Here is an 18,322-nt window from a genome sequence, read left to right on the forward strand (position 1 = left end):
ATCCTTCCACTAGTCCCCCACCCACTGACGGGCCCCAGTGTGTGATGTCTCCCTCCCTGTGTCCATGTGTTCTCATTGTTTAACTCCCACTTATGAGTGAGAACATGCGGTGTTTGGTTTTCTGTTCTTGTGTTAGTTTGCTGAGAATGATGGTTTCCAGCTTCATCCATGTCCCTGAAAAAGACATGAACTCATCCATTTTATGGCTGCATAGTTTTCCATGGTATACATGTGCCATGCTTTCTTTATCCAGTCTATCATTGAAAAAGAAAGGAGATGTATATAACAGACATCATAGATGGGTGTCTGGGTTGGTTCCATGTATTTGCTATTGTGAACAGTGCCGCAATAAACATACATGTGCATGTGTCTTTATAGTAGCATGATTTATAATCCTTTGGGTATATATCCATAATGGGATCGCTGGGTCAAATGGTATTTCTGGTTTTAGATCCTTGAGGAATCGCCACACTGTCTTCCACAATGGTTGAACTAATTTACACTCCCACCAACAGTGTAAAAGCATTCCTATTTCTCCACATCCTTTCCAGCATTTGTTGTTTCCTGACTTTTTAATGATCGCCATTCTCACTGGCATGAGATGGTATCTCATTGTGCTTTTGATTTGCATTTATTTAATGATCAGTGATGATGACCTTTTTTTCATATGTTTGTTGGCTGCATAAATGTCTTCTTTTGAGAAGCATCTGTTCATATCCTTTGCCTACTTTTCTATGGGATTTTTTTTTCTTGTAAATGTAAGTTCTTTGTAGATTCTGCATATTAGCGCTTTGTCAGATAAATAGATTGCAAAAATTTTCTCCCATTCTGTAGGTTGCCTGTTCACTCTGATGATAGTTTTTTGTTGTTGTTGTGCAGAGGCTCTTTAGTTTAATTAGATCCCGTTTGCCAATTTTGAATTTTGTTTCCATCGCTTTTGGTGTTTTAGTCAAGAAGTCTTTGCCCATGCCTATGTCGTGAATGGTATTGCCTAGGTTTTCTTCTAGAGTTTTTATGGTTTTAGGTCTTACATTTAAGTTTAATCCATCTTGAGTTAATTTTTGTATAAGGTATAAGGAAGAGGTCCACTTTCAGTTTTCTGCATGTGACTAGCCGGTTTTCTCAACACAATTTATTAAATAGGGAATCCTTTCCTCATTGCTTGTTTTTATCAGGTTTGTCAAAGATCAGATGGTTGTAGATGTGTGGCATTATTTCGGAGGCCTCTGTTCTGTTCCATTGGTCTATGTATCTGTTTTGGCATATGTTACATATTTGACTGTAGCTTAGCTCATAGGATTGTACCTGCTTATCCTATCAATAAAAGTATTTGAGATGTGTTTTACATTGTGAAAAACCCATACCAGCAAGCATTAGTGACATCATTAATCCTTCTCACACTTTCTAGAACAAGACTATAAAAATATCCACAGTAGAAATAAAATAGAATTTGTATACATATGTGCATGGATTGTATATTTCATTGCTGTTTTTCTAAAGAAGAAATACAAGCAAATTACACCATATAAAATTACAAATAACATATTTCTGTCCTATCCAGTGATAGATAAAACACATCTATAAGTATCTAATAGCATCAGCCAGGCCCTTGGGCTGAATTGCAATGTTTGCATTCCCTACCATTATAATTATGCCTAGTTCTCATAGAGAAGTTACAAAACCCAAAGTTTAACTATTTCTGTTTAACCAACCATGAAACTTAAGTGACAGTATCTTTCCCCTGCCTTTAAAAGGAGGTTGTGAAGATTGCATATGATATCAACAGACTTTGTTAGATAGGTGTACTACATAAATATTAGTGGCAACTAAACAGTAAGGACTGTCTGTGACCTCCACTGTGGTTGTCATCAAGGTCTTTATTAAGTTCCCAACTAAATATGGTACAGCACAGGTGACTACAAACTGATTTAAGTTGACACCTGACCTGATCTCTAGAAGTTTGTAACTACATACAGATAGGTGGGTTGCAAAATATTAAAGATATTATTAAGTAATTAGTTATGGGTTTATAGACTTAAACTAAGCTACTGAAGTTTGAATTCTATTAATATATATGCTTTCTTTCCTCAAACTCTTTTTAGTTCAAGATAATAAATTGGCATTATCTGAGTCAGCAACTTTATACACAACAATATCCCACAGCAAAGTTAATGAGGGATGCCATTGCAGCCAATCCTAGAGAATTCTACGCACTTCAAAGTGTGAAAGAAAAACAAGAATTAGCAAACAGTGTGGTGATATCATGGCAAGTGTATCAGAAGAAAAATGATTGAGGAACCTGAGCTAGAGACACTCTTGTGGCTGCTAATAGCTTGAGACTTTCAGAATTTTTTAAATTTTAGCTGTCTTCCTACCAAATCTTCCTCTTGACATTGTCTGGATGACTCCAGAAAGTTTGCATGATTCAATGGAAGTAGCTCTAAACTGGAAAACCAGTAACCTATATCTTAGTGTTAATTCAAACAGATGAGAAATCTGAGAGCATATTCCACATCACACGAGTTCCAGCGTCCCCTGAACCCCAACTTTTATGATGTTGAGTGCTCTCCTTTTCTTCACATGTGAAAAAAATCAGTGGAAATTTAAATTGATCTAAATGTTCTTCAATTTCCTTCCAAGCTATTGTTCCATGCCTCACATAACATAAAAATGTTAAATATCCTAATTAAAATTCAGCATTTATTAAACAATCAGACTTCAGGTAATTTTTCAAATGCCTCATTTTTCTGTTGACTACAATGTCAGATAGTGTGAAATAATCTGCAGTCAAACTAGAGACTACAAGTTATTTGAAACGATCTAAGTACCATAGCTGAGAAAGCCAGACTTTGAAAATCATACTTTACTACTTGCATTGAGAAGTTGGTTAAGGAGTACAAAAGTATAGATAGAAGGAATAAGTTCTACTATTCAGTACAGTAGGGAAATCTTAGTTAACAATAACTTGTTGTGTATTTCAAAATAGCTAGAAGAGAACTGTAATATTTCCAACACAAGAAAAAATAAATGTTTCAGGTGATAGACATCCCAGTTACCTTGATTTGATCATTACACATTGCATACAAGCATCAAAATACCACAGATACCCCCAAAATATGTATAACTATTAAACACCAATTTTTTAAAATCTCTAGACCCTGATTAAAATGTGCCTGAATGTGACAGTTGGGCCACATGCTAACACCCTGTTGTGTCCCCCGGTTTGCTGTTTCTTTAGAAAGCACTGTAAACCATACGCCAACAATTATTTAGACAATCTAGAAATTTCTACACGTAACATAATTCTGAATTAATTCAGCAATGAAGAGAAATTGAAAAATGTATAGACCCTGTCAATGTTTAAATAATTCTTCCAAAATGAAAAGTGAGTTTTCTTCATTAAAGAATTTTCTGCCCCAGTTACTGACCTAAAATACATGTAAGAATTCAGTTCTAATTTTTGGATGGTACATAAAATTTATGAAATTTTTTATTATATACTCACTTTAACAATTATGTTCTAATATATTGGCATTTAATAATAACATAGTGAAATAAGCTCAGATTCATATTAGAATAAAGTGGGATTTCTGTACAAATTAATGCCATAAAAATTATAAGAAAAGCATTATTTTACCCAAAAGAACAAATACTTTTAGTTACCAATGTCCATGGGTTTAATTCATATCTATATAGTGATGACTACCAAATCTATAACTGCAGCTCAACTCAGTTGCCTACACTTCAGAACTATATATCCACCAGCCTATCTATGTTCATCACAATAGGCTATACCTCTTACAATTCAAACTTAATACAGCCATACTAGAAACTCCTAGACACCTATCCCAAATATTTATTCTTTTTTTCCTATAACAGAAACCTTGATCTTTGGTTAGGCACACAGCCACCAGAAAAATCAAATAGTGCCCTTTTTCCATAAGAGTCAGCATACGAATACTTTCTTTCCAATAGAGTATCTACTTTGTTGACTAGAATCCTAATATGCATTTCATAGTTAGAATACATACGTGCTAGTTGAAGCACAGATTGCCACAGTAGACCAGGATTTGGAAGACACATAATCAAGCTGGTAGACAGCATAATAATAGGAGCCTAAATTCCCAATTATTTGTGAACCTCCCTATTAGCTCTTACCTGCCTACCTCCAGAATTGTTTCACATTAAACAGAATAAAATTCCATCTTATGTAATCCCCTGTTACTCTGGGTTTCCTGTCACTCATAACTAAATCTGATACTATTATAATATGAAAAACAGATTGTTGCAATCAAGGTAAATTGCCATTTTCACATAATGATTTTTGGGAAAAAGATTAACTGAAGACACATATTTACTAATTCTCTGGCAAATTCTGCATATGTGAAAGATGGTAAACTATGTTAACTTAATTTTCTCTAGCAGTATAATTTTGAGATACAATTAATAATTATAACACTAATATACCAGAAGATCAAGGTTCTGGTCAAGAGCCTCCTTGTAACAAGCTCTGTGACTTTAAGCAAATGACTCCCATTTTCTTGTTAGTGGATAAAGACTTGCGCTTAGGCATCAAACAGCTTGGGGTTAGTCCTAACTGCCTCTTACTAGCTAGGTGACTCTAGGAAAGTTACTCACCCTCTCTAAGTCTACATTTCCCCACTCACAAATGGAGATACTGATAGGACCTAACTCAGAAGATTCTTCTGAAGATTAAATAAAGTAACACAAGGCAGATGACACCATGCCAGGCACACAGTAAATACACTACAAAAGTTGGCCATTGCCATTATTTCCTCTTTCGTAATGAAAAATTAGTTTTAAGGTGGGTTGAAAAATCCACCCAGATGCCTCACATATGCCTAAGGGAATAAAAGACGGAAAGGTAGAGGAAGCTTCTAGCCTCTATCCCACTCTACCCACAGCAATTCTGCTCCAAACATCAAGGGTCTGCATTAAGCTTCCAGGGCAAAAAGGGATTCAACTAGTAAAGAAAATTTTAAAAAGCATTCATCTTCAAACCTATCCAGTGCAGAGATTTGAGTCAGGCAGCTGCCAATTGTCCTACAGTTTAGTACAAGAATTCATTACCCTGTTTTTAAAAGGTTAAATGTAGCTTTATTGTTGAATCAAATAATGTATCCCCAAATGCCTAATAATGACTTGAATGTACTATATAATTAAAAGATTAGTTTGAAATATTTTTAAAGTGTTCATTTATTATCTTTGGTATTTTCTTAATTAGGAAAATTGAAACCCTAAAATAAAGTAATTTTTTGAAAGCCAAGGTAAGTTATCTGCGTTTCACCAAGGAAGCACTTCTGATCCCAGAATCATGACCTGGCAGAAGCCAGGGCTAGAAAGAACAGGGCTGATGTGAGAACAGATGTGCTCAGATTCCAGCTCTACCAGTCACTTACGCAGAGATTTGGAAGTCTCAGTCTTCCTAATTTTTGGTTTCCCTAGCTGTAAAGTCATGGTAATATTAAAATTATCTGATTCTCGGGGTTTTAAGTACCAAATGAGAAAACATATGTTGAAATTAAATATGTAGCATATTTATGTCAAATAATATTTTTATTTTTACTATATGCATCCTCCCTAAATTTTACTAACAGTGACCTGACAAGATTTAATGTGAAGTAACTAATTTTAAATGGGCCATATATTTTCATACAAGCTTAAATGGTAATAGTAATAAAAATAACAATAATATGTCTTGGGTCATGTAGTCACCAGTGTTAATTTAACTCTTCTATTTGATTGTATTGACATAAGTATACAGGTGAAGTGGGAGGACAGACTCTATCTCTGTCTTGACTGACTCGTTCATTCCTGTGGCCACCATGCAAATTATCTCATCTTTGAGCATTTTATTCCCTTCCTTTAGAGAATGCATACAGCAATGCTTCCTATTCACTGGCCTTAGAGGTCTGCTTCAAAGATCATCCATAACAATGTTTCTTGAAAATGTAAATTATTCATCTTTTAAGACAGTACGTCAGTTAAATCAAAAAAGTAAAAGAATCACTTAGGCAGATGGAGGCATTGTGAGGGTGGTATAGCATTGTGATTAAGAGATAGGCTTTGAAGTCAGATAGACCCAGGTTAACTATCAGTTCTGCCTTTTATTATTACCCCTGGGCAAAAAAAAAATTACCTGTCTCAGTCTCATTTTTCTCATCTGTAAAATGAGTATAATAATATAACCATAGGTTGACATAAAGTTTAAATGCATATGATGTTTTAGGACAGTAGTTGGCAGATAGTACATGTGAAACTAAAGATAGCAATTATTATTTTGTCCTGCACTGACTCACAGTTCAACTTTTAAAAAAGTGCTAAATCTCTCTGTGTGTGCTTTTGCAGTTTCAAAACAGAGATATCATCTGACATCTTCAGATGAAAGGTTGCAAGATATAATTTAAATATGCCTGTATGGTACTTTGGATCCCCCTAAGATTAGTTCTATCATCTTAGAATTACAATTCTAAAAATATCAGGAATTGCCCAACCACACAGGCCATGTGTGTACCCGGGAGAAGAAGGTTGGGCTTACAGGTTCTGGCATGACTTGGTGTTTCTGCAGCCCATTTTTCTTTCTCAGCCTCTTAAAACCTTCCTTCTCTCAAGTCCAGTCATTGAAAACCTTTTAAAACCTGAAAATGTGAAAGTATTCTTCACAATTCTTATCTATTATCTTCAATGAGAGCAGATCCAAAGGAGTGCACTTGAAGAACTTCTCTGTGCAGTTTTTCTAAACTCTAACCCTCATAGAGCCATAAAACAAGCCAGAGAATCCATTTCACCTCCTACCCTTGCAGAAGACCTGATTCACGACTGTTCAATCTACCTCATTCACAAGCACTAAAACCATCAGGCATGCTTATTAATCTCAGTGCTAATACGGAAACACATGATACTGCTATTTTTCATATTTTTCTGAATTGTTTCTATTTTCTCTTTATGTTGAAGCAATGACATATTTTGGAGGAAAGCAGAAAACAATGACAGAATAAGAAAGATCCAGCTACTGCAGACCAGTGAATTAGTTCTATGAAATGTTGCTCTAAGATAAACATGATTTTCACAATATAGCAAATGTAATCCTTTTTAGAAAACAGGGATGATGTAGTTAAACTGCTGTACTCTGATCACCTTTGAAACAGTGCAGAAAACTTAGGTCACTCCTTATTTAGTTTAAATACAAAGTCGGTTGTCTAAGGGCAGGCAGCACATTTTTAAAAATGTTTTTAAAACTTACAAATGAAAGTAAAATTATACCTCCACACTTCTTCCCTCAGCATAAATGTGCATGATTTCATATTAGTCTTTACATCTTCTGGTTTTTTAAATCTATGCACCAACATTTTCTCCATGTGTGGATATGTGTGGGTTTATTTTCTATTCCTCTGTTGCCATCTATTTTCTCTGTAAACTTTCCAAAGATTCTACTTTTAGCTTCCTACACATGGTAGACAATATGTTATAGGGAAAAAGTACAGATTTTAAAATCAGAAAGATCAAGGTTACTTACTAACAGCCTAGACAATCGCACGTACTTCATCTTTTAAAAGGAATGAAAGAAATAACCACTTCTCAAAAGATTACCAAAATTTAATGAAATCGCATTTTATAAAATATACAATATATATCAGGTGCTCAATAGATAATTTTCTTCCACACAGGACTTAGTATGCAATGAGAACTTACTAGAATTTGTTATATAGATCAGGGCTGATTCTAGTTGAAGGAGAAGTATGAGCACATGTTAAATACTCATAGCACAATCATATAGCAACTCTGGGCCTAGGCCTCAAAGGAGTGTCCCTTCAGTATCCCTATTGACTAATGTCACAGGATGACACTGCTAGATTAATTTTATACCAAGATTTTTCCTGTAAACAAACAGATTTTTATGATCCAAATAGTCATCCTCCTTATCAGACACAAACTAACCAAAATGTCTATGTTCTCCCCACTCAGTTTCCCATCCTTCCTGAAAGTATCCTCTCTTTCTTTTTTTTTTTTTAACTTTCAGATTATTTATTTATTTATTTATTTATTTTTATTATACTTTAAGTTCTAGGGTACATGTGCATGACGTTTATATCATGTATAACTCCCCAATGCAATCCCTCCCTCCTCCCCACTCCCCATCATAGGCCCCAGTGTGTGATGTTCCCCTTCCCGAGTCCAAGTGATCTCATTGTTCAGTTCCCACCTATGAGTGAGAACATGCGGTGTTTGGTTTTCTGTTCTTGTGATAGTTTGCTAAGAATGATGGTTTCCAGCTGCATCCATGTCCCTACAAAGGACGCAAACTCATCCTTTTTTATGGCTGCATAGTATTCCATGGTGTATATGTGCCACATTTTCTTAATCCAGTCTGTCACAGATGGACATTTGGGTTGATTCCAAGTCTTTGCTATTGTGAATAGTGCCGCAATAAACATACGTGTGCATGTGTCTTTGTAGTAGAGTAATTTATAATCCTTTGGGTATATACCCAGTAGTGGGATGGCTGGGTCATATGGTACATCTAGTTCTAGATCCTTGAGGAATCGCCATACTGTTTTCCATAATGGTTGAACTAGTTTACAATCCCACCAACAGTGTAAAAGTGTTCCTATTTCTCCACATCCTCTCCAACACCTGTTGTTTCCTGACTTCTTAATGATTGCCATTCTAACTGGTGTGAGATGGTATCTCATTGTGGTTTTGATTTGCATTTCTCTGATGGCGAGTGATGATGAGCATTTTTTCATGTGTCTGTTGGCTGTATGGATGTCTTCTTTTGAGAAATGTCTGTTCATATCCTTTCCCCACTTTTTGATGGGGTTGTTTGTTTTTTTCTTGTATATTTGTTTGAGTTCTTTGTAGATTCTGGATATTAGCCCTTTGTCAGATGAGTAGGTTGCAAAAATTTTCTCCCATTCTGTAGGTTGCCTGTTCACTCTGATGGTAGTTTCTTTAGCTGTGCAAAAGCTCTTTAGTTTAATTAGATCCCATGTGTCAATTTTTGCTTTTGCTGCCATTGCTTTTGGTGTTTTAGACATGAAGTCCTTGCCCATGCCTATGTCCTGAATGGTACTACCTAGATTTTCTTCTAGGGTTTTTATGGTGTTAGGTCTAACATTTAAGTCTCTAATCCATCTTGAATTAATTTTCGTATAAGGGGTAAGGAAAGGATCCAGTTTCAGCTTTCTACTTATGGCTAGCCAATTTTCCCAGCACCATTTATTAAATAGGGAATCCTTTCCCCATTTCTTGTTTCTCTCAGGTTTGTCAAAGATCAGATGGCTGTAGATGTGTGGTATTATTTCTGAGGACTCTGTTCTGTTCCATTGGTCTATATCTCTGTTGTGGTACCAGTACCATGCTGTTTTGGTTACTGTAGCCTTGTAGTATAGTTTGAAGTCAGGTAGCGTGACGCCTCCAGCTTTGTCCTTTTGACTTAGGATTGTCTTGGCAATGCGGGCTCTTTTTTGGTTCCATATGAACTTTAAAGCCGTTTTTTCCAATTCTGTGAAGAAAGTCATTGGTAGCTTGATGGGGATGGCATTGAATCTATAAATCACCTTGGGCAGTATGGCCATTTTCACGATATTGATTCTTCCTATCCATGAGCATGGTATGTTCTTCCATTTGTTTGTGTCCTCTTTGATTTCACTGAGCAGTGGTTTGTAGTTCTCCTTGAAGAGGTCCTTTACATCCCTTGTAAGCTGGATTCCTAGGTATTTTATTCTCTTTGAAGCAATTGTGAATGGAAGTTCATTCCTGATTTGGCTCTCTGCTTGTCTGTTACTGGTGTGTAAGAATGCTTGTGATTTTTGCACATTAATTTTGTATCCTGAGACTTTGCTGAAGTTGCTTATCAGCTTAAGGAGATTTTGGGCTGAGACAATGGGGTTTTCTAAATATACAATCATGTCATCTGCAAACAGGGACAATTTTACTTCTTCTTTTCCTAACTGGATACCCTTGATTTCTTTCTCTTGCCTGATTGCCCTAGCCAGAACTTCCCTAAACATGGAAAGGAACAACCGGTACCAGCCATTGCAAAAACATGCCAAAATGTAAAGCCCTTTATGCTAAAAACACTCAATAAATTTGGTATTGATGGAACGTATCTCAAAATAATAAGAGCTATTTATGACAAACCCACAGCTAATATCATACTGAATGGGCAAAAACTGGAAAAATTCCCTTTGAAAACTGGCACAAGACAGGGATGCCCTCTCTCACCACTCCTATTCAACATAGAGTATCCTCTCTTTCTTAATCATCACCATATTGCATAAATAAGTACTCGTCTCCTTTGAAGGGAAAGGTGACTGGGAGAAAGCACCTCCCATTAAGAAGTAATTACACCAATTTAAATAACACAAATAACTACTTTTAACAACTGGCCTATTTCATGTATGGTGTAATTTCTTTCAGGCTTACAGGTTTCTTTTTCTTTTTCTATGTCTTTATACTATTAGTGCTTGTCAAACTTTAGGGTAAATAAGAATTACATTGTGTGACTGTTTTAAATATGATTTCCATGTCTCAACCAGAGATTCATTAGAATTTCTGGGACGAGAGTTGGACTTTCCTATTTTTAATAAGCACTGTAATGCAGGACTCTATGGACCAGACTTTGAGAGACAGTGCTTACCCTATTAAGTAAAAAAGTTGTCCATTTTGCCTCATTTGAATATTACTCATTTCACCTTGATCCATCTCAATATGGGTGGATGTTGATGCCTATAAATTCAGCCTATTTTTAATTCTTCTCAGTGGTTGCTGATAAATATAGTTAGCATACACCCCTATCAACAATAAGTATATTTAATGGATATTTTCTTCTCTTCCCAAATCTCTTTTCTACAAACTTATGCCTGATAAAATATTCTTTAACTTCCTGTTATGTGTTTATAAAATTCACATGTTGATCTCTTCATGCTCAAAGAATAGTCCAAAATAAGAGTTTGGAGAAAATGGAAGTACAAGAATAATAATATTTATCCAGTTTAAATATTTTCCTACCTTTAAATTCTAAAAAAGAAAAAAAAAAACCTGATTATTGTTCAGGTAGAGTCAAGGAGGCTATCTGAAATCTGACTGAAAAGGAAGGAGCATGCTATTTAATAAAATTTCCCACCTGTTTCTTACATTCTTTCTGAGTTAAAACCAATGACCTTTAAAAGAAATTGTCTACTAATGTCCTAGGATTTCAATTATCCGTCTTTCTCGATAACACTCCTGTTGGCACATTTACGACAGCAAATGTGAATGATAGACTTAATCCTTTTTCGCTCTAGTACATGTTCTTAACTTTTTATCTCATCTAGACCCACTCAAACATAGATGTGCTTCATCTTTTATACAATCTTCAGATCAGGAAGCTATTTTTGTTTGTTGGTTGGTTGGTTTTGGTTTTTGGTTGTTTCCTTGAGAGTTCACTTGCATTCATTCTGCAGCAGAATTTTTAAAAATAGGCACATCTTTTGCTTCAAATTAGAGACTACACTCAGAAAAATTCACTCCAGTATTCCCACATTATACCTCCTCTACACATTTATAACCAAATTCCAAATCACTGACATATACCATAGATAATGTTTGGAATCTATTTAGTATGTTAAGTTTATTGGAAGCTTTCTTGAAGCACTGTTTTCTATAGTAAAGTTAATGAGAAAAAGAGAATAGAACACAAAACCATCACTGGTTGTAAACAAACACTTGCAAAAGGCAGGGAGCCTTGATAAGCCTGACAAAAGTTTTAGTATCTGTAGCTTTTAGTTGCTTCATGGACATGTACAGAAGAGTATTAAGCTTCTAATAACAAGTATGTAGAACTTTCAACTGATGACAGAACCTGTTTTTCCATGTTAAATGAAGACCACAGATTTCCTTCACAGTTTAACATTTTCAAACTGTTCTCAAAGTAAAAACTAATAAAAACTCATATGCCAATATGTGAATCAGATGAAATAAATTTTAACCAGAAGATAAAATTATTTTCAAAGACAAAACTAATACCCGAAAACCTTGTTACTGATTAGTTTCTAACTTTGAAAGAAAACCTCAAAATGATCAAGACTTATCTTTGCAGAAGTTGACTATGACCAGGCATATCAGTAGATTTATTTTTTAAATCAGGCTATAACAATTTAGTCATATTATTTTCTTCAGTTGTTTCTGATTCTTTCAAACTATCTAGAATTTTTAAATTTTTAACTACTTACAAAATAAACATATTTTAATCTGCATTATTTTAGACTTTTTTTCATGTACACCTTCTAAAATACAAGTATTTCTCAATAAGACAAACAAAGCCCAAGCTAAAAATATGTTCTATCTTCCTTGAAACATATGGGCAAACTGACTAAAAGACAGCTGCCAAACACCATGTACCTTCACATTGTGTAAAACCCTTCTAAAAGTATACAGAAAAACACTGTGGGATACAACACAAGAGGACAGGAAACACTAATACAGAAAGAACAGAAATCTTTTTCTTGACATAATTTTATGTAAAATCTCAAAAATATGTTTCTATATTTAAAAAAATAATAAATTGTAGATCTACACATTCCTTGGTGTGGCTCATGCTGTTTTAAACTAAAAGTTACCTTAAGACTTCTAGAAAGAAAAAGGGAACTCACCGATACATTGCTGACCAGCAATGAAGACTCCTGTGAAGACTGAGGTCTATATCCAAGTGTGTGCATCCAGCTCTATCACTGACTTTGTGGGCTGAATTGAGGTGAGGAAATAAGTCACTGATGATCTCAACAGAACCAGTCTGACGAGTCTTGGCTGGTGCAGTGGGGACTATATGTGACTAGCAGAACAAGGACAAATTTTACAGGGAGCAAGAGCAAAAAATAATTTATAAGCACTTCCTAGGAGTGGGAACTTAAAAACTATTGTCTTAAGATAATTTCATTTAAGTATTAGTGTAAACCAGATTTTTTAGAAAAGTCAGATGTATAAATTTGGAAAGAAATTTTAAAACTATCTTGCTTGACCTTCTCTTGTTTCCAGAGAATAAACTGAGGTTTAATTAAGTTAAATGAATTGGTCAAAAATCAAAAGTTATTAAACTGCCAAGCCAGGACTGACATTCATATTTTTTAAACTAGCTTGACACATTTTGCATTTGATTATGTACATAATAAAAGTTTCCCTTTGCTTTTAACTATGTTAGCCATTGAAAATGCATTAGAGATTAGTAAAGCATTAATATTTTCAAATTATGTGGCATCATTCTTCTATAAAAAGTAGTTAGTTTGCAAATGTCAACCCACACTTGAGACATTCTATTTCTTTTATTATAGTGGAGCTAGACATATCAGCTCACACTGAGTCCCTACTATCTTATTTCTGGGACGTAAATAACATTTTTTTTTAATGTGTGCTCACATACTATGCAAATATCTGCGTGTTTGTGTTAGGCATAATCTCTAAATTGCCTTCCCTAATCCTCTTAAAACAGAGTAGATGTTTCTTCTCTCTGCTTTCATGGTGTCATAATATTTACCTCATTATACTAGAACTTTTTATTAATTGTATCTCAACTCCACAAGGTTGGGAATTCTTAACAGACTGAAACCCTATTCCTAGCATATTCAGTCTCTCAAAAATATGCATAGAAAGGATGAGTAGAGGGTGGGGTGCAAAGAAAGGAGGAGAAAAAGAGGGGGTATAACCCATTCTAAAAATCATCTTAAAAAATGAATAAATATTGTTTAATTTCACTGCACATCCATTTAGCCAGCAGCTCACCTAAACAAGATGCAGGAGTTGGAATTTATATAATGTGTGTGATCAGACTGCCAAGAATTGGAATCACTCACCCAAGAAACCTCTGTGCTGGGGCATACTATGCTAGGGTCTAGCAACATATATCCTTTTTATTCTGATCACTAGATCACTTACCCTGAGAATAGCATGGATATTTATTTACTTAAAGTTATTCAATATATAGTATTGGGTTTTTGTATACTCATTTAAAAATTACAATTTAGCCAAAAATAAAGAAGCAACAATTACAGTAAAAACTTCTGGGTTATGAGATTAAGCTGTTCTTATACAGCCTTTAACAAAGTGAAATCTCTGCCAATGAAAGGTTAATATGGTTTAATAATACTATATTCTATTTTATACTCACATTTTATGAAAATACTGATTATACTCTTGTTTTCAAAGGAAAACAGATTCCTTCTTAGTGTAACTTTGGGCCAAGATTTACCAGACTTATTTTAACAAAATCTCAAGACGTTTTTGTCTTTCACAAAATCAGAATTTCAAATTCGAATAAATTCTTTATATAGCCCTATGGACCTGTATACTTAGGTTTGTGTATAACCTAGAATTGTAGATGCAGAAAATGAGAGGGCTCTCATGAATTTTTTTAAAACTCTGTGAGTATAAGCTACGATTTGTAGAAAATTAAGAGATTAAGCATAGGTAAATAAATGATAAGTGAATGTCAGACTAAAGATATTAAAAATACATCTTCCTTGCTATATTAATGGCCTTTGTTCAATCAGCTCAATGGGCATTGGAGTGTATGTCATCAAATTTTGTGATATATCTTATACTTTAGTAGAAATTTGAATGGCAAGGAAAGAAGGAATGAAACATTTGAGTCATAATTTTGTCTTCCAAAAGTTCGAAAAAGCAAAAGTTTGTCTTTCATTCGAATTTTTTTGCCGTTTTTTCTAAAACTATAAATTTTATTCTGCAATACTTTTGTCCTAAACTACAGTTTGAAGAAAATGTTTTCAAAGAGTTACTCTTCTTTTTGTGTGTTGGTCTGTGTTGCCTCTGCCATTCTGTGCAATGACAGGCACAGTCAGGAGAAATATATTTGTGGACTTTAGTCTCTTAGAAATCCACAGTAGATATCTTACATTGAATAATAAGTAAAATAGCAATGTGACCACAAACATTTTTATCAGTCAACAAATTATTCTACAGCCCTTTTTACGCTTAGCAAAGTCAAAGCCATGAGGCATCTTATGGTCTTAAACTACAGAAGTATAGTTCCCAGGTGGCTAGTCATAGATGATTTTTATCATTGTTTGAATATCTGCTAGCTTGTACAAATTTCTTTTATACTTGATAATGTATAAATGCCTATGTATAAAAATAATCTGATTAATTTATGGAATCCCTTAAACCTATACTTTGGTTATATTTCCGTAATGCTAAGGCAATCCTTTTATTGGTCAGTTTATTGGGACGTACATTACAGACTGGCCAATATTGCTAAACTAATGAATAAACTAGATGTCTAGGTAAACACAGCTATTGTCATTTGTGAATCCATTCCCTTCTATCATGTGTTGTTTTGAAGGTACCCATGCACTTTATTTTGTTTAAGCTGAGAAAACAAAGAGGATCGATATAATTAATTCGCATTTAGAGAGAAGCTGTCACTACTCTGTCACTGACTCTCCTTTTCCTTGTGCTACATTCTTACCCAAAATATTACCTCTCTTCCCTATTCTTCTGTAAGATGTTCTACAACTGATATAAGTGTCTTCACTATGCTGGAAATCATTTTTCTGGGAATTGATGTGAGGATCTGCTAAGCTTTTCAATATATAATGGTCCATATAATAAAAACCAGAGATACGGTTTTTAGAATTAACTGACAGTAATAATGTTAAAATAATCCTATTATTGTTCAATTTATTGGAATATACAGTATAGCTTGGTTAATGTTATTAAACTAATGAATGAAGATAATACCATTTTGGGGAACATTTTAAGTCTCTTTTTTTTTTTTTCAAGTAGTCTTTGAAAAACAACTCAAAGATTAATCAATTTCATGTTAGGAGATCAAGTTTCAGTCATCTGAACCAACTTTTCCTAGCACATGAACCAAATTTATTTACCCATACTCCATTTCTTTACAAATAGACCCCTAACATATAAAATATACTGATAAAATAAGAATCAAATTCAAGAAAAAACACAAGTGCAATACATTGTACATATTGTTTAAGATACTCGCTCTGATGGAGCTGCAAATTTGGCTTTGAACTTGCTGATAGCAAGAATAACAAGGAAGACTTAGGAAGTTTCACAATTCTCATTATTTAAAAGAAAGAAACAAATCAAGAGAGAATTTTGCCTGCCACTAAGTTGATGGAGAAATTTCTCATATGGAGATGACACTGAGCAATGCATTAAACAATATCAGCAATATTTTTACCAACAAATAGAAGAGAATGTTATAAACTTTCTTATGATAATCTAAGAAGCCTGAGAATAAAACTTTGAAGTTAAAGTTGGTGACAGATTTTTAAAGGAGATATATTTTTGTGGTCAGGTGCATACAATTCCAGTGGTCTAGCTTGATCCAAAGGCAGAATTCAAAGTACTTAGAAAAAGGATACAACGTTCCTTAGATAAACTTTCTTAAATATTACTTCTCTCAGAAGAACTTTTTAGAACAGAATAGGAGATGATATGAGTTTCTATTCCTGGCAAGGGCCTGAAGAATTTGTATTATGTTGCTGATGGAAGGAAGATTGACTCACTTTATTATAACAAAGAAGCAATTGATAGAATCTCTGCTTTATCAAAACTGAGAAGCCAGATGAAATTTTACATTAAAAAAAATCCCATGAAATTATAATTTTAGATTAGTGCATTTTCATTCCTCCATAGATTTGCTGTGGCTTATAGTGTTATGTTTCATTGTTTGGTTACTCGTGTAATGTGTCTCAACAAGAGCATAAATACAAAATAGTTATATTTTTTATTCTTGTCAAGGCTTCCATTCATGATTGTCATATCTTATTCTTATGTCCTTTAATGAAATCCTAGCACATCTTCTAACTTTCTACCAGTTTCAGTTATTTGAAGTTTATTTGTCCAATTTAAAACTTGGATTGTGAAACTGACGTAAATATGATTACCGTTCTTTCCCCTCAACAAAAACTGTGAGGCTGTCTGTTTGGAGTAGAGAAGTTGGCAGGAGGTCTGACTCTGAGACAACCATCCTCACTCCCTGCTGCTGAGCTCCTCTAGTTTTGGGGTCAAAGAGAGAAGACAAGGGTGGTAGAGATCTTACATAATCAGTTATATGTCTGCATGAGAAAGTGTCCTAGGTTTTTCTCTGGTTCAATCCAGTTTTGTCTATTACTAACAGATGGTGGTATTGAGAAATCTGTGTTGGTGGTATGCTCGGTTTTCTATAGACACTTCTTCTTTGCTTTGCCCCCTCGCTCATTGAAGAATCCCTCAAAGAAAAGCCTGGACCCTGACACTAGACCATGCCCCTAACTGCTTCCCCAGGTGGAGTGTCTCCTCACTACCAGTTGTTCTGCTCCCTTCCTTACCACCATGCTGCTTTGCATTGAACTACAATAACCTCTGACACCATCTTCTAAATGCTCCAAGGGCCACAGAAGACCAGGATGGGGATAAAGGAGGGAATTTAACCCCTGTTAGGAACAAACTCTAAACCACAGTTCCTTCTAACTCTGTTACCATAAGCTACTCCAGCAATTTCCTCTCCTTCAGAAATCTTAAGACTAACTGCTGTTTTGGATTCACGGGTGGCTCCTAAACTTCAGATACCCAATACACAACTCCACAGAGACATTCGCCCCTGCTCTGCCATAGTAGCTCCAGATGGGCCGGTGTGTTTAGTAAATTACCATCCAGCCAGATGAGAAATGAATTGCTAATCTTCCTTCCCACAAACTCGCACACAATCTCTAAACATTCTCTGATGGACTCCCATTATTTGACTTCAGAAAGAAAAAAATAATAATCCTTCTGTTTCCTTTGGGAAGAGGAGTAACCTTTCCCTGTGAGCACTGTCTGCTGACTTGCACTGATTTGCTTTCTAGTTGTTCTCTTTATGCATATTCAGAGCTGGGTGCTAGTTGCTGGTGGGAGAGCATTTTTTCCACCTCATAGCATACCCTTTGGTAGGCGGGGACAGTGTCTGGCCTCAATATTTGGCATCTGTTTCGAGTTTCTCATAGAAAAGACGTTGCTTAGCTCTTCTTATTTTCAATTATGGGCAACAAAAAAAGTCCCACTCAATATCTTATAATCTTGTTTACAAATGTATCTTAAGCTTCCTTTCAGCATGATGTTTCATCATTTTGGTTCAGTCATTAAATGTGTCTATTATTAATACAAAATTATTTGACTACTTCTACCTCATCTTCGAATACTAGATATTACTTCATGCCACGATAGGCCTTCTGTTTACTCTTGAACTCCTGAATTCAGTTCTGCCTCCTGGCCTTTATTCTGCTGTTCCCACTTTCTAGAATTCTTTTTCTGTTGATTTTCC

General features: G+C 34.8%; 1 protein-coding gene across 1 annotated transcript in view; it reads right to left on the reverse strand.

Annotated features, from left to right (window-relative positions):
• The window catches only part of TMPRSS11E (transmembrane serine protease 11E), a 54,850-nt gene extending 42,086 nt beyond the window's left edge, over positions 1–12,764 (reverse strand). Inside the window, exon 1 of the mRNA XM_033214536.1 lies at positions 12,657–12,764. Coding sequence (XP_033070427.1) covers positions 12,657–12,664 — 8 coding nt within the window. The 5' untranslated portion in view covers positions 12,665–12,764. The remainder of the gene's footprint in view (positions 1–12,656) is intronic.
• Between the last annotated feature and the right edge of the window lie 5,558 nt (positions 12,765–18,322).

This window comes from Trachypithecus francoisi, unplaced genomic scaffold (genome assembly GCF_009764315.1).
Source record: "Trachypithecus francoisi isolate TF-2019V2 unplaced genomic scaffold, Tfra_2.0 Lachesis_group1, whole genome shotgun sequence".
In the NCBI taxonomy this organism is placed as follows: domain Eukaryota; kingdom Metazoa; phylum Chordata; class Mammalia; order Primates; family Cercopithecidae; genus Trachypithecus; species Trachypithecus francoisi.